The sequence below is a fragment of the Thermobia domestica genome, chromosome 8 (assembly GCF_964235325.1).
Source record: "Thermobia domestica chromosome 8, izTheDome1.hap1.1, whole genome shotgun sequence".
In the NCBI taxonomy this organism is placed as follows: domain Eukaryota; kingdom Metazoa; phylum Arthropoda; class Insecta; order Zygentoma; family Lepismatidae; genus Thermobia; species Thermobia domestica.
This window is the reverse complement of record NC_137461.1, coordinates 149,657,909-149,682,600: the sequence shown is the minus strand read 5'-3', so window position 1 is coordinate 149,682,600 and position 24,692 is coordinate 149,657,909. Positions and strand designations below refer to the sequence as shown.

General features: G+C 35.1%; 1 protein-coding gene across 2 annotated transcripts in view; it reads right to left on the bottom strand.

Annotated features, from left to right (window-relative positions):
- The window catches only part of LOC145693275 (clavesin-1-like), a 126,717-nt gene that overhangs the window by 40,680 nt on the left and 61,345 nt on the right, over window positions 1-24,692 (bottom strand). For both annotated transcript variants that reach the window (XM_081769120.1, XM_081769119.1), the window contains exons 3-4: window positions 21,471-21,562; window positions 672-822 (exon numbers count right to left, since the gene is read on the bottom strand). In XM_081769120.1, coding sequence (XP_081625246.1) covers window positions 672-822; window positions 21,471-21,562 — 243 coding nt within the window. The remainder of the gene's footprint in view (window positions 1-671; window positions 823-21,470; window positions 21,563-24,692) is intronic.

Here is a 24,692-nt window from a genome sequence, read left to right as displayed (position 1 = left end):
ACTTAAACACAATTTAGAATGTAAGAACTGAAACCAATAATCGGCAAAGGGGAAAGACGTCATGCTCAGAATCTCGTTTTCGCTTGTTATTGTACACAACGCCGTAGGAGCAGGGAAATGAATGAGTAACAATGTTGAAGAAAACCAATTTCAGAAGGTACATTACAAGATTCGCAATGGCTAATTTACAATGTAGCTCATTAGAAACTTAACTACATGAATAGATAATGTCAACTGACATCTACTTCTTTTATATTTTAGCAACCCTCTGATGAAATGCAGAAATCCACTGGTCTTCCCTCTGAACTCCCTCGTGAACTAAAACACAATAGTAGCAACTCTACGAATTCGTTGGATACCTGCTCAAAAGGGATAGTGTGGTAACCCCAGTTTAACTACCCTTACTTAACCAAGCTAACGTTGACCTATGTCTCTTGTTTTCCAAAAGAAAATTTGCCATTTAACTTCATTACACAAGTTAACAATTCTTTCCCTGTTTCCGGAGCCTAGGCACTGTTTGTTTCAGCATCAGAGGGATGCTAACGCTTCTTTCCGATCTGAAATATTACCAGACAAATAAATTATATTGAAAAAGTTAATCATTTGTCTTTCAATTATTAGTAGCTATATAAGAATTTATAATTCCTTAACTTTGAATTATATACACTTACATAAGCTTCCAAACATGATCCTTCTGCCTAAGTGATCACGATCGGGAAGAATGCCCATAAGTTTTGCTTCGAATGCCCACCTCATATCGTTCACTGGATCTTGAATGTACCAAGTTGTCACTTGCATTTTATGTTTGTAGTGTTTGACTACCTAAGAAAAACAAAATAAATTACTAATGTGCTTATATGCTTTGTCACGTATTTACTAATAACATGTGTGTTTGTCAGAAATTTTCTTCAGGGGGTGTGTAATGAATTGGAGAGGGGGTGTAAATTCCCTACTGTTTTATGTACAAAAAAACAATTCTTAAGCGTATCTTTGCATAATACTACACATACATTATAAATTTAGCATAACCTCGGCAAAGGATTGCATTATTTGCTATTGTATGAACACATTTTGCTATTCTCACTTTCACGCGGACATAGACATATACTTGCCCTCATACATATCTTTTGTTCTACCAAAGTTGCATCATGTTCATTCATTCTTTACGTATCTTTGTGCATAGTAATCTATATATTTCTGTGAGGTTGCTTTAACCAGATATTGCAAGCTTTATCTTATCAGTTCATTTAGCCTTTGCTCTTCTACTTCAAAACCGGAGCGAATATCAGGAATATATGAGCTTTCTATATATGTTTTCATTAAATCGTTTTCATCTAATATGTTTTCAATAATGTTCACAGCTAAGTCGGCATCGTTCTGAACACTTTTATATTCTAGTTCGACTTCAGGTTTATTCACATTACAAATGCTGGCCACTCCAGTTAAATCAGGTGAGTCAAGGGTGTTTCTGAGGACATCATGGAAGTGAGACAGCTTTTTGAGAGTACTATCAAACCTTTCCTTCATGTTACTGATGTTTTGTAATTAGTATTTGGAGAGAAGAGCCTTGATTTCTTGAAGTTGCATGTTTTCTTCTATTCTCACACCCCCAGATTTTGCCTTTCCTACAACACTTTCAGCATGTTCTGAAATCTCCTCAAAAGTGATATCTTCCAAATGTGTAATGACACCTTCCACCAACTTCAGGGCTGTAACCGTATCATTTCCACTTGATATCTGCAGACATTTGCTTAGTTTTGAAAGAGTCTGCAAAAATGTATTTAAGAGTACTAATGTGAAAGTTGTCGATGTCTTTTTTAGTTCCAGCAATAATAAAACAGCATCTGACGACATGTCTCCCTCATCCATATAGATATGCTTTAACGCAATATATATTGCAGCATAATGATTGATTGCCACATAAACATTACTTTCATATGAAACCTACTTAGTAGAACCAGGTTGCACCAATTTGTGAGAACTAGCGTCTACTGAAGATTTCACTTCCTGCAGAAGTTTCAGCCGCTTGTGACTCCCATGAAATGCTGTGTACAGTTTATTCCCTACATTTACAACCCTTTTGATATCTTATGAAGTTCCACATGCCCTTATGAAAGCCAGTTGCAAAAGATGGCTTCTGCAATGAACGAAAATCAATCTAGGCGAAACTTCTTTGAGACGTACCTGAACTCCGGATTTTTAACCGCTGAAATTTGAAGCCCATCAAACGCCACAGCAATCAGTTTTTTAGTACTAAGCCCTACTTTATGTATTTCTTGAATAATTGTCTTTTTGATGCATTCTGCGGTAGTAGACTGAACTGGAATGGCACAAACGAAGGTCTTCTTCACTTTGCAACCCTCTATGTAATGTATACAAGTACTCAGAATTTCTCTTCCATTCATATATGTGCATTCGTCTGCCATGAGTGAGAATTTTCTAATTCTAGAGAGCTTTGCTTTTGTAGATTCAATGATGACAACTCCAAATGATTCTATAATAGAAGTAATAGAGTAATGCGAGAAGTGATATGCATTCTCTGGTGAGTTTCTTATATGCTGCTTTATTGTTTCTGAATAGTCTAACAATGCCACTGCACTAACTAGGAGTCTCCATTTGGATATATGTGGTATTTCGTCTGAAAATAGAAAATATGCGATTTTGAACAAATATTTAGTTACTACAGAAATACCTTCACTCTGAATGTTAAACTGCTGATGGACTCGAGTAGCAACACTGTCACTTTGCAATTGCAAAGAAGCTTGTACCGTACATATATGGTTTTTACTTTTGTCATGTTCTCTTGCCTTTTCTGAAAGTTCTCTAGATGTATATAAAGACAAAGGGACTAACAACGACGGTGTGCATTTTTTTAAAAAAAAAATATTCCGCCCATTCATTTGACAGACTGATGCTCTCACACCACCATTTCTTGTTTCGAGCTCTGTTATCGAGGGAATGAAACAAGAGCAGTGTACAATGCTACTCTTGATGAAACAGCCTGCATGCGCCACCAGCAGAGCACCAGCTTGTCACGAACATATTTTCAGTTTCCTACTGCTCGTTTGAAGTTACCTAATCACCTTTATTTTACTGATTATAGTGAGCCAGTTTTGATATTGTCCTGGTATCATATTTCAGTTCTAAAATGGACTGTTTATATGATTCTCAAGCAGTTATTTGAATGTAATGCTTCAGACGATTTCGTGAGTAGAGAAATAAAAATATAAAATCGAAGCTAATACTTACATTGTTGAGTTTCATGCCAGGTACCAGAAAAGCATCACCAAGAGATTATTTATTGGGCTATATTTTACACTTATGGTACTGATGATAGCAATAATATAAAAAATTGTACACCCTTCTTTGGGGGGGAGGTATCGACCTGTTTTGCCGGAGTGATATCGCCTATCACAGGGAGGCTGTAGGGCGTGTTAGGTGGTGTAAAAGATTCCCTGCCAATAACAAGCTTTTAATGAATATATTATTTTCAATATCAATAATTACGAGCTAAAACAAGGGTTGTTAATTGAAGGAAAATTTGTTTCTAAAATTTAGCAAAAATGAAAGTAAACAAATGACTTTAAAAGGTAAAATGATAACGCAACATCAAATATAAAACAATCAAGAAAAATACGAACATCTGTCCAATGTTTAATGCATGTCTTATATTATGTCACCTAAAATTCCTTGTAGGTTTATGCCATAAACAAACTTCCAATAGTTTAGAATGTGAATATTCCAAAGTTCTGAAATGGTTCTTAGGTTTGACGTACAGGATGTGATACTGACCGTTCTTACTGTCTAAGAAGTAGATCTGTTCTGGGCATTTAGGAAGAGAACGAAGTTCTTTGTTTCTGGTGCTTTTTGTTTTATATGAACAAAATTAATTGATGCGACCGTTAGTGAAGCTTCCACTATTCAATTCGATTGGCATGTATCGTCTCTTTGTCAATCGTTTTGAACAATCCAGTGGAAATATAATGAGCAAGTTTTCTTTCTCATTTTCTGTTTATGACTGAGAGAATGATTAATTCATTTTACGCACACCTCCCTCATATGCAAATGGTGGTTACTATCATATTAATGCTATCACCACAGTGATATGGTGATTTTCTACAACTAACTACCTCATTCTGTGAATCGTTCTTTAATTCAAAGTTTCCAGAGGTTGGTCAGAGATCGTATCTATCTTGCAATGGTGTTATATACTGTACCTCTATAAACTCACAGTAAGTATTCACTGATTTTCGTTACTTTTTTCACCTAGCTTCTGAGATATGAAAATGTCAAAATTAACATTCTCCTTAGAGAAATCCACACTTAACTGCCATATATTCTAACTAAACTAAGCTGTGTTGCCAACAACCTCCTCTCAAGAAAAGGCTTATATGGCCGTCAGAAATAAGACTTTTTACTCAAAAACTCGGTAGATTTTGAACTGCTAATCTATAATCCACATTGTAGATTTTAAACTTCTCTTCCCATGTGCAGGATTATAAGTGAGTTGTAGTAAAATTTGAAGAAATGTTGAATTTTATTCACTGAAGACTAACAAGTAACATATACGTATGACTTTAAATCACAATAAAATCCATCGAAATTCACCTGACTTTTCAAAGCCATAATTATCAGTGGAATTGAAATGTCATCATTGATAACGTCGCAGCTAGCCAAAGCGCTGGAACTGGATGCATATCGTTTGATTGTAGATTGGTTTTGTATTTTGTCCTTGTCCCAATTGTCAGTAGTACTTTTTTCTGTAGATTATAATCCTTACAACTCTTCTTATTTCTCTGTACACTCCAAAACTCGCAACTTCTCAGGCTAGAATCCAGGGAACAAGATGTTGAAGAAACTTGCAAAGAACATGATGTCTTTTACCACCAACATGTTGGGATAAATGGTACCTCTTAGCTTTTATGTCAAACTTACAAAGCATACATCAGGCTTTTGTTGGATCTAAAGGAATTTCCAGGATCCAACCATTGAATTCATTATCCACCTCCCATTATTTCCGAAACCTCTGTTGGTAATGAAGTAGCATTTTTTATTTACAATAAAAAAATCTTCAATATGCAAAATGTATAAACTAAATGTTTATTATTAAGACGCACTACCCGTAAGTAGAGAAGAAAGAATCACGCGACTTCATTATTGTGTACAAAATTTACAGAAATTAAAATTAACATTTAATTTTTATTCCCAATTGGTAAAACGACATACTGGGATAGTATGAAGTTTTTTAAGTCATGAAGTAAAATTTATAATTTAGATTACTTATTTGTTTTCTTTAATAAACTAAAACATTTTCCGCGGCTAGAAGAACCAAACCCTTATTACTTTTTAAAGTTTACATTGTATTTTCAAAGAAAAAAGTTCTTTTAGAATGAAAGATCAAAATGGTAAAAGAGTTTCATAAAATTAGCTATATTTAAGACTATAAGCATTTCGTATATTTGTACGCTAAATGCTTCTCCAAGTACACTAGATTTAGCCAAAATAGGCCAAATTGGCATCAATGAAGCTCTTTCGGCTCAATTAGAACAACAATGACTGTTATGTTACTAATAATCCCATTTTCGGATATATAAGTTGAATAGTTACAAGGTTTACCATTCTGACGTCATACCGAAACATAGTTCCGTCATTGGATGTAAATTTTCTTAATTTCAGACCAATGTAGAATTTAGTCAGGTACCTAATCTTTCCCTCACCCCCTCTCATTAGTCCATAGTCACTTTCAGATCCGGTTATATCTGGATTTGCCAAATTTCTATTTGTTTTGTAATTTCCGCGGCTAAAGTTTTCGTTCTGATTGGAGGAATTCTCCTACCTCTGGCTTTTTCGGCGCAATGTTATCAGAATAATCGAAGACACTTTACGAGGAGCAGCCCGTGATTTCTTCTTCTACATATCTGCGGTAAAAGGATGGAAATTCAAACGAACTTAAGGTAATATCCAGTTAATTTCATTGATAAACGCCGTATAATGATTTAGGAGCTGACAAACTTACATTTTTCGTGAAGTGAACTGTAAAAAATAAAGGAGAAATGGGAACCAGCTTTACAGACGCCATATTGCTCGTTATCCAAGCCAAAGAATAGACAATATAGGAAAGTGATTTTTGATCTGTTAAAACTCAGTTAGGGATTAGGGACAATACGACCTGGTTTCGTACATATATTATAGTGTGTATAGTAAATGTGATTTTTTTTTATTAGTCAGTAAGTGCATGTACACAGTAGGTTTCATAGTTGCAATGTTAACTTTCGGAATGGCAGCTTAAGCTAGCGTAAAAGGGCTCCTATCCCCTTTTCCAAATTGAACCAATTCTAGCGGGGGAATGGGTTAGTTATTGTTTGTTTTAGGGCCTTTTCCCCTCTCAGGGGAAGGGTCCCTCAATAAACCTCGTTAAGGTGCCCCCAGGGCATCAATCTTTGGCAATCATCATGTAAATAATTGGTCAGGTCAATTGGACCTAGGGTTACTTTTCTCATTTTGCCCCCCTTTAAGTTTAATAGAGCCGACTGTATATACCGACGAGGGAGTAATGTATTTTAAATCTAATATGTTAGGTTACTTTCTTCAATATGCATGTAATTCAATGGTGCATGTTTGGTTTAGTTAGTTGTCTTTATGTATAGTACTAACAGTGGTGTATGTAGTTGGTGGTTTGTGTGAGTGTGTGAATTTTCGGTTAGGACAGTGTATAAATATGCGTTAATTTAGTACCATTTGTCTAACTCGAAGTATACTAAACCGGAGTAAATATTAAATTTCTGATTAATGAGTACAAGTATATATTTCAGTACACGGTAAATTATGCCTCCACCACAGCGCCATAGTGTCTGTTATCGGTAGTCAATTGTTTGTTGACATTACGACATCGCATGACTTAGTGATTTAAGTTGTTTGATTTTGGCCATTTATTCTCAAATTACATCCCGTGGACATGGTTTTCGGTTCAGATGAGTATACATTCATATAAGATAGCATGAGATCTTACTATTTGGAAAATTACAGCTTGCTATGTCGTTTAGAACCCGAAATATCCATTAAAATAAAGAATACCTATTTTCTTAATAGAAGTAAAGCCCATATGCTGTTACTGTTTGTTTCAAAATGTAGTATTAAATTCTCTTTTCCCGTGGCTGTAGAAAATTTCCATTGTTGCTTTAGTTTTATCAACAAATCAGAAATAGATTAATCGTTGACAATTTAACTTTCAGTGAATACACGTATGATTTTTTTTAAAACTGCGAAGTAAATACAATTTGGGTGCTTCGAAACAAAGAGTACGTGGTTCGATGAATGTTATCGTGTAGTAGTTTGAGCGTGATAGATTGTTATAATTATATATATTTATTACTGTGTAATGTAAATATGTGTATGGCCTGCGTGTAAAATGTATGAAATAGGGTGTCTGTAAAATATTACTTCGCGCGAAAATTAGTAGATAATGAATGAATGTAATGATATATTAATAATATGATATAAAATATGAATGAGATGATGACACCTACATTTAAATGGATAGGCCTAGTGTATGTTATATAGTGAAAATATGAATACGTTTACGAAAAAAAAAAAGAAAAAAATCTCTCGCGTTTTGACTTCTACACCAGTACATTCATCCAACCGAGTTTGCTACTTGGATAGTAAATTGTAGTTGGGAATTGTGTGTTACTTCGTATTTAAGTACCTCATAATAACAGCCCCAGATCTTAAGCCTTTCAATAGACAGGGTAGCATCATGTGGGAATTACTTCTAAAGGTTGACAGAAATGATAATTAAGAAAAATAACTGCTATTTCCTGTGATCATCGAAAAGTACAGGTTTCGGTCATTTGTACCTTTAACATTCATAGCCTCTCCGAGATTTTTTTTTTCCGTTGCTTACCTTATTTATTTATTGTGCAGTGTTCATATAACTCAGTTCGGACTATCCGATTAAATCAACTGCTACTAAATTAATATTCACGTCATTAGCGTACCCGGACGTCGACCCCTAGTCCCCTTAAGTATTTTCATGTCTTTTCTTAGTTTAATTAGATGAGGGAAATTAACGACGTCCCAGACTGTGGCATGTCTGCGCGGGGTAGCCATCGGTGATGTTTGGTTATTGAAATCACCGATCCAAAATTCAGTTTATTTAATTTTTTTTTTATTTTGGCAAACTCTAATTAGGGATATCTTAGCTATTACTCTAATTTCATTACTATTCTGGAATCTTCTAGTTTCCAAGAGGTCGGATGATTTTTTTTCTTTTGAAATTCTAAATTAACGCCGTCTCTAACCTTCCGGAGGATTTTCGGGACCCTGCTGGTTTGGGCCGGATACGGGGATCGGATTTCAATCTTACAACCAAACTCTTGTGGGATTGGGATCTGATGGACACAGAACTTGCATCCTTGGCAGCAGGGCGCTCCTTGAGTCTACGTATTTGAGTAGACCACCCTTTTGGCATGTTAAGAATATTTTGGCTATGGATTTTGTTGAGAGCGAAATTCGACTTTTATCTTTGTAGCGTTAGTTATTTCCCACTTAAGTCTTTGGCGCCCCTATTCTTCGTCTTCCTTCTTCTCTATCTCTCTCTCTGTCTTCATTACTTCGAGATTTTTTTTTCCAAATTTTTCAACCTCCCCCCCCCCCCCCGGTTTCTGAAACTCATGAAAACGTACAATATTCATATCACTTATTTCGATCGTATGTACTAACTGAGACATCGAGGGATGCGATTCGTGGAGGTATTGCAGCACAACTCAGGACCATTTTCGCGATATTCAATCCACCACGGGAGAAACTGACGAGAAAGTACACTATGCTTTCAGATTCCTGAAAACATTTGTTATTCATTGATCGTACAAATTATATCCATTGATTACTGATTTCTGGTTTTTCTTTCTATTGATTGGTCATATAGTGTGTATGTATTAATAGTTTGGGCCCACTAGTTTCGAATAACATTGATTTTTTTTTCTGTATATACATCTATATATGTACTTACATAGTTTTAAAAGTTACGTGCCTGCTCTATTTGTTGTATTTCCACCTCTTATGTCAACTTACTAAATAACACCAACTATTTCTTTATACGCGGATCTTTAGTGAATTGAGAATGATTATTGATTATCGGGTTTACATATAAAGTACAATATTGCAACCTTATGAGAAAAAAAAGTGAATTTTGATAGTCAGGGTTTTTGTTTTGTTTTTGAGCCAATAAAATATGAATACTTGTCGAATATAAAAAGGTTATGTAGATATTAAATGTCGACGAAATACTACGATGGATATTAAAATGAAATTTATTATATTGAGTAATATGAATATATATATATGTGAGTATGTATGTAGAGGGCTCGGTATTTACCCTGGTTGTTTTAGGTTGCCATAGATTTTTGACACCCGACATTTACCAACTATTTGTGATATATAGTATTACCGCGTAAATTGTAATAAATGACATTTTGTTGAGTTGTTATTGATGTTTGTGACTATTAAAGTTGAATATCATGTTAAATACGGCATGTAAATAAAACAAGTAGCAGGTCGTAAGAAAAGTAAAAATAACCCTAATCCTTATCCAAATTTATTTGCGAGATCATAGTGAAATCAGTAAGCTACGAAACAGTGTGCCCCTCCAACGAATCCTTCTATCAGTAAACTATGAAACAAATCCTTCCCCTACGATCGGAAACCTAACTATTCAGTGACTAGAATCTTCGACTACACGATCTATACTAGAAAAAAAAGAAAATAGTGATCTTAAATTCAACGAACTGAAATTAGGTTAATAATTTAGTAATGTGAATACAGGAATATGGAAATATGTTCCCAATGTCTGGGACTGGATTCGATAATTTTTCTTTAATCTTGATAAACTTTGAAATGTTATATCAAGTGCGTCAAGTGACGAAATGAGAAATATAAATATATATGTGATATGAAGCAACTATTTGTCTATAGTTAAAACAAAAACGATTAAATACTCTCATGGACACAAATCACAGTGCGTAAAGAGAGTTGAAAAAGGAGTTATTATCGACGTGAGAACAAAGACTCATAAAATTGTCGAAATGTCTCCTCTTGGGACAGAGACTCAATAAAATGCTACTAAAGTTTTTTTTTTTTAAAGAATGATTAACCAATTATATTGTTTTTTTTTCTTTCTTTTTCCGCAATGATATGTATTCATTGCACTGAATCTTAAATATATTGACCTTTGAATTTTTTTTCTTTATTTTTGTGTTTCGTCTTTTGTCGAATTCTTTTTTATGTAATCCAACTTCAATATATCTAGAAAGAGAAATGTGTTATTTGATTTTGTTGAAAGTAGCGGATTTCTGTGCATGCTTATGAAACATCCTTTTCATGTATTAAATTTTTTCCTGTTATGTCAAACTAAGTTTTCTTTTATTGAAATGTAATAAATGTCTATAGAAATGTAGTTAGGTTAGTTTAATTCAACTAAATACAACCCGAAGTATACATTGTCCTGTATGAATGTGTGTGTGAGTGAAATGTAGGTTTAGTATTAAGTGCACAAATTATTTTGACATATATGTGTGACTTATTATAATTAATGGTAGTTGGCAATTAAAGTCATTGAATGTCAATACTAACTTAATTTAAGTTGGCTCTATGAAGGAAGTAAAAAGGACTGAAGTAGCCTGAACGAATGATCATCATGTGAGAACTGTGAAAGTCAAAATCTTCGACAAATATGTGATACTCTGATTTTTTTTTTCTCTGTGGTCGATTCTAAGATGCCATCAACTTCGTCGTTTATTTTTCAAATATTAGATATTAGTCTAGAACTTCTGGAAATATTGAATAAACGGTAAAATTAAACTTTCTCATCTATCTCAGAGCTAGATTGGGATAATTCGGTAGTTGGGGTCAAATGGATCTAGATCTGGGATGTATGGGTTAACATGTGTCTACCTTTGATTACCTTAATACCAAATATTCACCCAATAGCTATTGGAAATGATCCCAATTCGATAATTATTCACTTTCCCTTTACCATATTTCTCAAAATATCCAGTAACAGTTTCCTCTTTATCACCTTCTTACTTTACCTCTTTCCTCTTCTATCTTCCTTTTCCTTTCTTCATCTTCTTCTTCTATTTTTAAATAAAACTGAAAAGGGGGTCGTGACTGGGAATTCTATATGTAATAAACACGGTCATGTATTTATTTTATTTTATTTTCTTCAGAAGTCCGATAAAAAGTTTTCTCATTTTAATCTAACCTAGTATGTTCGAAATTAAGAAATGGGTAATATATTCCAATGTAATTAGACATAAGCTGATAGCTTCATGAATATCCCCACCAGGGGTGAAGGGTTCCCACTCACGACTTATTCCAGGCATCACATTTGTTGCAAATTCTTTTTTTTTTCCTCAATCAGTTTTAGATTGACGAGCAGTGACGGAATTCGTTGTTATGGAAACGGTGGTTTCTATGGCAACGGCCTTTTTTTTCAGTTTTAGAGTGGCGACACGTGACAAGATTGTTGCCATGGTAACCATGTTTACTGTGGTAACGGATCTGAAAATGCTTATTGAATAATACCAGTTATCATGCCAATCAGTTTGAATTGGTGAACCGCGACAAGAATGGTTTGTCATGGCAACGTTTGTTCCCATGGCAACGGATCTCAGTTTAAATGGCGACCGATAGATCTGAATTTTTTTTTAAGAATGTCAAAGAGTGAGGTTGAAGGCATGTTGAATTGATTACAACATTGAAATTAATAAGAGAAATTTTATAGTCAAATGAAACAAGTAGAGTCGTTGGCTACTTTGTCATTTTTGTTTCCTTTTCTAAGGGGGAAAAAGAGAAGGAGTGTCAAAATTTTTTCTAAATTAGAACTAAACGCTAGAAGGGTTTCAAGGAAGGAAAGAGAATGGGAGTCCTTTAATTTATGAATAATACTTGTTTTGATAGCGAATAAGTATTTTATAGTATATGTGTATTTTTGATATATATCTTGTCTTTTGTAAAGTGTGTCAAAGCTATGGCAACAAATAAAAAAGTTGTTTTGTCACAGGACGAATGTGAAGCCACGTGCACTCAATGCACGTTAGATGAAAAAGAGAAAAGATCTCGCGCCCCGCGGAGATTAATAAGATGCACCGGTTGTGGACTAAAATGGATCCACTTTATTTGCACCAATTTGGATGATACTGCTGAAAATGCAGAAAAAGTTCAAACCGGCGAAATAATAAAATACTGTGAGAATTGTGAAAAGGACCGAGGCCAAATATCTCCAGCGGAGATATCTGACCTCGATGATGAGGAAAAGAATGGAAATCACAATGATTCTCGGGATCAGACGGCAAACCCGAAGGAAGGAATGTCATCTGGAGGGTCTGACACGTCTGCATTAATTCGCCAGATGATGGAAATGATGAATGAAAAATTTTCTAACATGGAAGTTAAAATAGAACAGAATGGTGCAGATCTGAGACGTGAGAATGCAGTAATGAGGCGTGAGATAAATGAAAAGTTAGACCAGAATAGTGAAAACTTAAGGCGTGAGATAAATGAAAAGTTTGATACCTCGAAACGAGAGACCGACGCTCGATTCGAGGTACTAAACAATAAATTTGACCAGATCTGTTTAGACTTTGCTTCTTCGATTAGCAAATTGAAAGAGCAAACGTCTACTGAACTAGAGCAGGTTAGATACCAGGCCCAACAGTCTACCGAGCAGCTCAGAGACGAAACAAATAAAAAATTAAATGAAATAGATGTAAGGTTTGAGAGCACAAACAAAAGATTTTGTAACATCGAACAAAAGGTTGAACAGCAGCAGGCTGAAATAAGTAAATTAAATATTGTAATATCTAACCTATCAATAGAAACCAAACTAGAGTCGGTTGATCAAAGAATTAGTCAAATTCAAACCGAAGTAGACAGTCTTAAGGGGAATATTACTAAATTGGAATTCGTCAAGTCTGATATCTCCTATCCTTTTCCTGATGGCGATTCTCCAGGGAAAATTTTCCCAGAAACAAGTAACGTCCTCCCGGGAAAGAGTCAAGTGTTGCCTGATGCACGGGACACAGCAATGTATTGTCCCCCGCATCAGCCAACCTCGAAATCATGGTTGAGTAATTTCGATGTACCGATGCAGTCGAGTGTTGTGACTACAACAGTCACTAGCGTAAATGCTCACTCTACCTTTGGAATGGTACAATCTTACAGCGTGCTGCCAGGAGGGGAAAGGAGATGTGCCGGACCGTCGGTTACTGCCGTGGTGGGTCCTAAGTTCGAACCTCACATGGTCAATACTAATTATAAAACCTCTCTTGGTCATATGGGAGCGTTCAGTTCGGTGACCACTCCGTCGGTGGCAAATCCGGTGACAACCCCAACCGCTCAGGATAACGCGTTGATTCCACTAGATTCTTTTCCTGCCCCGTATAGTATGAGCTCTAAAGTTTCCCTCCGGGATATTGAACGTTTTCCCACTTTCGATGGGAACATTGCTAACGGGTTACCTCGAGTTTTCCTGCGAAGATTGCAGCAATATCTAGATATGTACAAACTTACTGATGGGGAACGCCTACAAATAGTCGAAAAATGTTTGATCGCCGCTTCGGGCGCATGGTTTGCCTCGGTTAAATACCAAATCCGGACGTTCAGTGATTTTTTGATTCTTTTCAAAGAAGAGTATTGTAATGAGCACATCGAACGGCTCCAAAAGAGAAACTTACAATCACTCCGGTATGATCGCTCCAAGTATGGGTCCCTCTTGGACTATGCTTGGAAAATCATTGAACTATATTATCAGATAGCTGAACATCCCTCTCAGGCCGAACTGGTAGATATTATAGTTAACGCTCTTCCACCCGATGAGTCCCGGGCCATAGCGTCCCACTTGTGCCAAACGGTGCGAGAAGTCACCTCACGTTTAGCTGCCTTGTGCGGCAAGGAAGTTGGTAGTCCACCAAAACGATACTTCGCCCGACAGGCAAAGATTCTAAAACCGACGAAGACGAAGGTAACGGCAAGTTGCCAGACAGATTTCCTGAGTTATACCCAAGCTGGATCTCGTTATCCTAGTGGGTATGGCTCAGAAAACAACACTAATGGCCGGCGACTATTCAGGAATCGGCCCATGTTCAACAATCGCCGGAGTTATCGTCCCTATGACCGTACCAACATGGAATCGAACCCGGATAGGGGCGATAACATCAGGAGGAATTTTAACAGGACGTACGGAAGAAGGGAGAACGGTAATAGTCAGGGTAATAATAATAACAATAATAGTAACAATAATGTAAATCGACCCCAGAATTCAGTCCCTTCGCAAGTGCGTGGTAACGGTGAGCCTAGAACAATACTAAATAAAAGTGATAGTCGAGAAACTAGATCCTAATGTCATCTGATATGCTAGTCGGCGAGTGAAGCCTCACGAGTTGTCTCTGTTGATGTCACAGTTAGAACTTCTGTCCGTTCTATTGCTATGTGAACACTACTGAAAAAAAAAGTATCGGAACTCACAATTTTCGAAATTTAAAGATTTTCAATTGTACAGAAGATAAACGTAGTGAATTACTCACGCAATACCCCAAGTAGATATAATATACTGTCCTAGTGAGACTGGTAACGTTTGAATGGGATGAATGAGTGTGTTAACTTAACAAGCATCAGTAGTTAGTATTCCCAATTAGCAAAATTTTGTTATTCTAACAAAATTTTGTTAATGGGCCGGGGAAAACTGTAATGTACCATTACAGTTGAAAGTAATGGCAACTTTTTTTTACGCACCCTGTACCTAGTAATTTTTTTCCAATCTCGGTTTAGTTACACAATTTATTTACTCTCTTTACTTCGAATTAAATATAATGAATCGAAAGGTTTCATTAGTAACCATATTCCCACTGAATAATATATTTTATTTATATTTTGATTAAGTGTAAATCCCATTTTCGGATATATAAGTTGAATAGTTACAAGGTTTACCATTCTGACGTCATACCGAAACATAGTTCCGTCATTGGATGTAAATTTTCTTAATTTCAGACCAATGTAGAATTTAGTCAGGTACCTAATCTTTCCCTCACCCCCTCTCATTAGTCCATAGTCACTTTCAGATCCGGTTATATCTGGATTTGCCAAATTTCTATTTGTTTTGTAATTTCCGCGGCTAAAGTTTTCGTTCTGATTGGAGGAATTCTCCTACCTCTGGCTTTTTCGGCGCAATGTTATCAGAATAATCGAAGACACTTTACGAGGAGCAGCCCGTGATTTCTTCTTCTACATATCTGCGGTAAAAGGATGGAAATTCAAACAAACTTAAGGTAATATCCAGTTAATTTCATTGATAAACGCCGTATAATGATTTAGGAGCTGACAAACTTACATTTTTCGTGAAGTGAACTGTAAAAAATAAAGGAGAAATGGGAACCAGCTTTACAGACGCCATATTGCTCGTTATCCAAGCCAAAGAATAGACAATATAGGAAAGTGATTTTTGATCTGTTAAAACTCAGTTAGGGATTAGGGACAATACGACCTGGTTTCGTACATATATTATAGTGTGTATAGTAAATGTGATTTTTTTTTATTAGTCAGTAAGTGCATGTACACAGTAGGTTTCATAGTTGCAATGTTAACTTTCGGAATGGCAGCTTAAGCTAGCGTAAAAGGGCTCCTATCCCCTTTTCCAAATTGAACCAATTCTAGCGGGGGAATGGGTTAGTTATTGTTTGTTTTAGGGCCTTTTCCCCTCTCAGGGGAAGGGTCCCTCAATAAACCTCGTTAAGGTGCCCCCAGGGCATCAATCTTTGGCAATCATCATGTAAATAATTGGTCAGGTCAATTGGACCTAGGGTTACTTTTCTCATTTTGCCCCCCTTTAAGTTTAATAGAGCCGACTGTATATACCGACGAGGGAGTAATGTATTTTAAATCTAATATGTTAGGTTACTTTCTTCAATATGCATGTAATTCAATGGTGCATGTTTGGTTTAGTTAGTTGTCTTTATGTATAGTACTAACAGTGGTGTATGTAGTTGGTGGTTTGTGTGAGTGTGTGAATTTTCGGTTAGGACAGTGTATAAATATGCGTTAATTTAGTACCATTTGTCTAACTCGAAGTATACTAAACCGGAGTAAATATTAAATTTCTGATTAATGAGTACAAGTATATATTTCAGTACACGGTAAATTATGCCTCCACCACAGCGCCATAGTGTCTGTTATCGGTAGTCAATTGTTTGTTGACATTACGACATCGCATGACTTAGTGATTTAAGTTGTTTGATTTTGGCCATTTATTCTCAAATTACATCCCGTGGACATGGTTTTCGGTTCAGATGAGTATACATTCATATAAGATAGCATGAGATCTTACTATTTGGAAAATTACAGCTTGCTATGTCGTTTAGAACCCGAAATATCCATTAAAATAAAGAATACCTATTTTCTTAATAGAAGTAAAGCCCATATGCTGTTACTGTTTGTTTCAAAATGTAGTATTAAATTCTCTTTTCCCGTGGCTGTAGAAAATTTCCATTGTTGCTTTAGTTTTATCAACAAATCAGAAATAGATTAATCGTTGACAATTTAACTTTCAGTGAATACACGTATGATTTTTTTTAAAACTGCGAAGTAAATACAATTTGGGTGCTTCGAAACAAAGAGTACGTGGTTCGATGAATGTTATCGTGTAGTAGTTTGAGCGTGATAGATTGTGATAATTATATATATTTATTACTGTGTAATGTAAATATGTGTATGGCCTGCGTGTAAAATGTATGAAATAGGGTGTCTGTAAAATATTACTTCGCGCGAAAATTAGTAGATAATGAATGAATGTAATGATATATTAATAATATGATATAAAATATGAATGAGATGATGACACCTACATTTAAATGGATAGGCCTAGTGTATGTTATATAGTGAAAATATGAATACGTTTACGAAAAAAAAAAAGAAAAAAATCTCTCGCGTTTTGACTTCTACACCAGTACATTCATCCAACCGAGTTTGCTACTTGGATAGTAAATTGTAGTTGGGAATTGTGTGTTACTTCGTATTTAAGTACCTCATAATAACAGCCCCAGATCTTAAGCCTTTCAATAGACAGGGTAGCATCATGTGGGAATTACTTCTAAAGGTTGACAGAAATGATAATTAAGAAAAATAACTGCTATTTCCTGTGATCATCGAAAAGTACAGGTTTCGGTCATTTGTACCTTTAACATTCATAGCCTCTCCGAGATTTTTTTTTCCGTTGCTTACCTTATTTATTTATTGTGCAGTGTTCATATAACTCAGTTCGGACTATCCGATTAAATCAACTGCTACTAAATTAATATTCACGTCATTAGCGTACCCGGACGTCGACCCCTAGTCCCCTTAAGTATTTTCATGTCTTTTCTTAGTTTAATTAGATGAGGGAAATTAACGACGTCCCAGACTGTGGCATGTCTGCGCGGGGTAGCCATCGGTGATGTTTGGTTATTGAAATCACCGATCCAAAATTCAGTTTATTTAATTTTTTTTTTATTTTGGCAAACTCTAATTAGGGATATCTTAGCTATTACTCTAATTTCATTACTATTCTGGAATCTTCTAGTTTCCAAGAGGTCGGATGATTTTTTTTCTTTTGAAATTCTAAATTAACGCCGTCTCTAACCTTCCGGAGGATTTTCGGGACCCTGCTGGTTTGGGCCGGATACGGGGATCGGATTTCAATCTTACAACCAAACTCTTGTGGGATTGGGATCTGATGGACACAGAACTTGCATCCTTGGCAGCAGGGCGCTCCTTGAGTCTACGTATTTGAGTAGACCACCCTTTTGGCATGTTAAGAATATTTTGGCTATGGATTTTGTTGAGAGCGAAATTCGACTTTTATCTTTGTAGCGTTAGTTATTTCCCACTTAAGTCTTTGGCGCCCCTATTCTTCGTCTTCCTTCTTCTCTATCTCTCTCTCTGTCTTCATTACTTCGAGATTTTTTTTTCCAAATTTTTCAACCTCCCCCCCCCCCGGTTTCTGAAACTCATGAAAACGTACAATATTCATATCACTTATTTCGATCGTATGTACTAACTGAGACATCGAGGGATGCGATTCGTGGAGGTATTGCAGCACAACTCAGGACCATTTTCGCGATATTCAATCCACCACGGGAGAAACTGACGAGAAGGTACACTATGCTTTCAGATTCCTGAAAACATTTGTTATTCATTGATCGTACAAATTATATCCATTGATTACTGATTTCTGGTTTTTCTTTCTATTGATTGGTCATATAGTGTGTATGTATTAATAGTTTGGGCCCACTAGTTTCGAATAACATTGATTTTTTTTCTGTATATACATCTATATATGTACTTACATAGTTTTAAAAGTTACGTGCCTGCTCTATTTGTTGTATTTCCACCTCTTATGTCAACTTACTAAATAACACCAACTATTTCTTTATACGCGGATCTTTAGTGAATTGAGAATGATTATTGATTATCGGGTTTACATATAAAGTACAATATTGCAACCTTATGAGAAAAAAAAAAGTGAATTTTGATAGTCAGGGTTTTTGTTTTGTTTTTGAGCCAATAAAATATGAATACTTGTCGAATATAAAAAGGTTATGTAGATATTAAATGTCGACGAAATACTACGATGGATATTAAAATGAAATTTATTATATTGAGTAATATGAATATATATATATGTGAGTATGTATGTAGAGGGCTCGGTATTTACCCTGGTTGTTTTAGGTTGCCATAGATTTTTGACACCCGACATTTACCAACTATTTGTGATATATAGTATTACCGCGTAAATTGTAATAAATGACATTTTGTTGAGTTGTTATTGATGTTTGTGACTATTAAAGTTGAATATCATGTTAAATACGGCATGTAAATAAAACAAGTAGCAGGTCGTAAGAAAAGTAAAAATAACCCTAATCCTTATCCAAATTTATTTGCGAGATCATAGTGAAATCAGTAAGCTACGAAACAGTGTGCCCCTCCAACGAATCCTTCTATCAGTAAACTATGAAACAAATCCTTCCCCTACGATCGGAAACCTAACTATTCAGTGACTAGAATCTTCGACTACACGATCTATACTAGAAAAAAAAGAAAATAGTGATCTTAAATTCAACGAACTGAAATTAGGTTAATAATTTAGTAATGTGAATACAGGAATATGGAAATATGTTCCCAATGTCTGGGACTGGATTCGATAATTTTTCTTTAATCTTGATAAACTTTGAAATGTTATATCAAGTGCGTCAAGTGACGAAATGAGAAATATAAATATATATGTGATATGAAGCAACTATTTGTCTATAGTTAAAACAAAAACGATTAAATACTCTCATGGACACAAATCACAGTGCGTAAAGAGAGTTGAAAAAGGAGTTATTATCGACGTGAGAACAAAGACTCATAAAATTGTCGAAATGTCTCCTCTTGGGACAGAGACTCAATAAAATGCTACTAAAGTTTTTTTTTTAAAGAATGATTAACCAATTATATTGTTTTTTTTTCTTTCTTTTTCCGCAATGATATGTATTCATTGCACTGAATCTTAAATATATTGACCTTTGAATTTTTTTTCTTTATTTTTGTGTTTCGTCTTTTGTCGAATTCTTTTTTATGTAATCCAACTTCAATATATCTAGAAAGAGAAATGTGTTATTTGATTTTGTTGAAAGTAGCGGATTTCTGTGCATGCTTATGAAACATCCTTTTCATGTATTAAATTTTTTCCTGTTATGTCAAACTAAGTTTTCTTTTATTGAAATGTAATAAATGTCTATAGAAATGTAGTTAGGTTAGTTTAATTCAACTAAATACAACCCGAAGTATACATTGTCCTGTATGAATGTGTGTGTGAGTGAAATGTAGGTTTAGTATTAAGTGCACAAATTATTTTGACATATATGTGTGACTTATTATAATTAATGGTAGTTGGCAATTAAAGTCATTGAATGTCAATACTAACTTAATTTAAGTTGGCTCTATGAAGGAAGTAAAAAGGACTGAAGTAGCCTGAACGAATGATCATCATGTGAGAACTGTGAAAGTCAAAATCTTCGACAAATATGTGATACTCTGATTTTTTTTTCTCTGTGGTCGATTCTAAGATGCCATCAACTTCGTCGTTTATTTTTCAAATATTAGATATTAGTCTAGAACTTCTGGAAATATTGAATAAACGGTAAAATTAAACTTTCTCATCTATCTCAGAGCTAGATTGGGATAATTCGGTAGTTGGGGTCAAATGGATCTAGATCTGGGATGTATGGGTTAACATGTGTCTACCTTTGATTACCTTAATACCAAATATTCACCCAATAGCTATTGGAAATGATCCCAATTCGATAATTATTCACTTTCCCTTTACCATATTTCTCAAAATATCCAGTAACAGTTTCCTCTTTATCACCTTCTTACTTTACCTCTTTCCTCTTCTATCTTCCTTTTCCTTTCTTCATCTTCTTCTTCTATTTTTAAATAAAACTGAAAAGGGGGTCGTGACTGGGAATTCTATATGTAATAAACACGGTCATGTATTTATTTTATTTTATTTTCTTCAGAAGTCCGATAAAAAGTTTTCTCATTTTAATCTAACCTAGTATGTTCGAAATTAAGAAATGGGTAATATATTCCAATGTAATTAGACATAAGCTGATAGCTTCATGAATATCCCCACCAGGGGTGAAGGGTTCCCACTCACGACTTATTCCAGGCATCACATTTGTTGCAAATTCTTTTTTTTTCCCTCAATCAGTTTTAGATTGACGAGCAGTGACGGAATTCGTTGTTATGGAAACGGTGGTTTCTATGGCAACGGCCTGCCTTTTTTCAAGGACAAGTGTTGTTGTTCATGTCTAGTTTCAGTGGTAATTGGCCCAATAGGACCATTTTCTATCCATCCGAAACCAAAATAACTATATATTACGAGACTTAATCTACATTATCATAATTTTTTATACTAAAAGTTTCACTTTTATAGTTCTCAAAATAAAATTTTCTTTAATCAATTTTAAAAATTGGTTTTGATTGTTTCTTTTCTATATTGATTATCATATGATTGTTTCACAACTGTATGAAGAGGACAATAATCCATAATACATTCTTTCTAAGTGTTAGACTACTGAAACAACCCTCAAAGTTTTGCATTGTTCTGCTATCCTATTGAAAAAGTGACAAATCGATCGATTAATTACGTAATATATCGCCAGAATTCTTTTCATTTTTCCTGATACAATAGAACACATTTGTGATTCATGCCTAAACATCATATAGAATAACATAAAACAATATCATTGTGAAGTATTTTATTCTGGTTATGAATTCTTTAGTCGTTATTATAAATTGTATAATGTTCAGTTTCGTATAAGGTATGAAGTTGTAATAAATAACTTTCATGACTTAAAGAATATTTTTTTTTAAAAAAAATAGAGGATAGAGCGTACCATTTTGTAAGCCTTTTCACAGTCGTAATGAAAGTGTCTCAGGTATCGTAGAATGTAACCATCATCTGTTCTGCATTTAAGGTCCTTCGTTTCTGAAAAATAATGAAAGAAATATGTATTTATATTGATAAACTTCGAATCTTGTAAACAAATAATAAATTAGTATTTTTTTTTAAATTGCTAGACGATAAAGAAGATGTAACAAACTTACGAATATTTCTTGACTGATTTGGATCCTTTCAGAATTGAAATACATTCAAAACAGTGGTACCTCAGTATATGTCCTTCATCTGATCCAGATCTTTGGCTTCTATTAAAGACGACGTATATCTAACGAATTTTTCCCATAAGAAATAAAAGGGAAATGATTAATTCGTTTCTATGAGAAAAAAAAATCCTGTGGCATAGTGTTGCACATTGATGGGGTTGTATAAAACACATTTAAACACTGCCTAATACTAAAATACAAATGGAATTAGATGAAACAAATAAAAATTTAATTTCATTTTACCTTCCTGAGAAGAGAGATTGCCTACTAGCATGGTGTTAACAAGGGAGGAGGAATATTATTTGAAAGAAAGATGCGTTTCCAATAAAACTTCAGGAATTCAAAATCCTGTCGATTTTTCTCTTGCTTTGTTCTTCTCTTATCCAAAGGTTTGACTTATCGAAAGAACATTGCTTCTGTCTCCTCCTCAATTTTTCTTGGAAATATGATATTGTCTACTCAATCAAAACAATGCTATTATGGCTTGTTTGAGCTTTGAATTCGTACAATAATTCTTGCTCTAAACATGAAATAGTATCGGTTCATTGCATACTATTCACGAGTGCACGAACTAAATACTTGCACTTCCTGACGCTTACTGCAGTACTGACGCTTGTGTCTAGTGGTGGCTTTGTCTCGAGAGAGGTAAATAAAGGTGACATATGGTACCGTTACTAATTTTATATTACTGATACCGTTATCATATATTAAGCTCTAGCACGCAAGTCATATCCTAAAGAAACGTCATTTTTCAAGATTTCTTTGTGCAAACAGGACTTATACCAAATTGGATTTATTCCAAGGAAGACGTATATCGAAGTACCACTGTATATTCAGAAATAAATTGTTTATACTCAGATATTACCAGGGGTGCCCACAAGGGGGGGCTATGACGCAAACTGCGTCATTGAAATATTTGGGGGGTTAAAAATCTAGCTATATAAATATGTTTGAGGGGGTGTAAAAATTAATCGAAAAGTTTTTTTTTCATGGAAGAACACCTACGGATAGACAATTGAGGGGGCTGCGTCATGGGCATGAGGGGGGTGGGCACCACTGGATATTACTCACAGTAAACTATTACATGACGTTGCTAATAAGCGATAGTGAGCCATTAGAGTAAGTTATTGATACAATAACACTTTGCGTGAAAGGCCATTTTGATAAATCATCTAGTTATGAATGCATCTAGCTTTGTATACATTTTCATCTTCACAATCCAAGTTAATAAGGGATAGCTAATTTACATACGAGGCGTGCTTTTTAAGTAAGGTCCGTTTGAACATAAATACACAACAAAAGGTTATTTCAAAAAAAGTAAATGTATTTTCAGAAAGTACATACTTTACTCTTTTTTTTAGACATAGTTGCAAAGTTTGTTCAAACACTTATCATACCTCTCAACCAATTTCAAAATACCCTCTTCATAAAAACTTGTCGCCTGCTCCGATAACCAAGAGTTCACTGTCGTTTTCACATCGTCGTCATCATTGTAACGGTTGCCACTGATGTGTTCTTTGAGGTGGAGGAACTGATGGTAATCGCTCGGCGCAAGATCAGGACTGAAGGGTGGATGGTCTAAAACTTCCCAGCCAAAACTGTCCAACAAATCGCGGGTTTGACCTGCAGTGTGAGGTCTTGCATTGTCATGGAGAAGGACAAATGTCATTTGTCAGCATGCCGCGTCTTTTGTTTTGAATCGCTCTGCGTAGCTTTCTCAGAGTTTGGCCGTATGCTTCTGCATTGATAGTGGTTCCTCGTTGCATGAATCAACCAACAAAACACCATGCCTATCCCAAAACACCGACGCCATGATTTTGCGCTGGTACAGAGTCTGTTTGCCTTCACCTTTACAGGCGAGTGTGTGTGTCTCCATTCCATGATCTGTTGCTTCGATTCGGGCGTGATATGCGAAACCCATGTTTCGTCTCCAGTTAAGATCTGACTGAAGAAGCCGTCACCTTCTTCGTAATAACGAGTCTAGAACTTTATCGCACACTCAAATCTTTGGTTTTTGTGGTCCTCTGTAAGGAGTTTTGGGACCCAACGGGAGCACAGTTTCCTAAACTTTAGGTATTCAGAAACAATTTTGTAAAGCACTGATCTCGACACGTCAGGAAATTCGACTTCATAGTCTTAAAGATTGTGAAAACACAGAACACAACCGTACAGGTCAGCTACAGAGCTGATACTGAGCACATTTTTTTAACCGAGGCATGCCGGTACACGACGCACACGTTCGTTGTGGTATGTGCAGGAACTACTAGTGTCTACAACAAAACGGACCTTACTTAAAAAAGACGCCTCGTATATTTGCAATGGAAAGAAACAATGCAGGACATCACCGTATATGAAACACTTTTGTATTGATTTTCACAAATATATTTGTTCAAATACATTGTGGCCGAACCATGGTTCAGTATTCAGTCAAGTAACTTCTGGATTATTGTTCCGAACGAAAGACAATGATAGACATGTTATTAATCTAATGTACTGGAAGGAATATTATGTTTTAATACCTGAATAAAGATAGAAATAAACTGAAAAAAGAACAAGTATTACCTAAATTTATTTTCAAATCGATTTCTTTGCTTATTCATATTTTTGATAAAAATATTAACTGTATCAAATTGGTATTAAATAGGTTTACGAACTAGGATCAAAGCTGTCATTTTTTTATTTTTTAAGACAGTGTGTCGTGCGTTTGAAGATACTTTCTAGAAGATATGGATTTTCCCAAGTTATTCAGGCAGTTATCTCTAGTTATTCGACTCAATACCGATTTTTTATTGGAATGCTTGATGTGTGATAACATTAATGTAATATTACAAGCTGTGACAAAACAGAATAAATATCGAATTGTAAGAGCAGTTTTACATGCAGGGTAGATTTAATGGGAACCATTCGTTTGAGTCGGAGATCACGGCTGAAATACAACATCAGTTAAGTGCCAC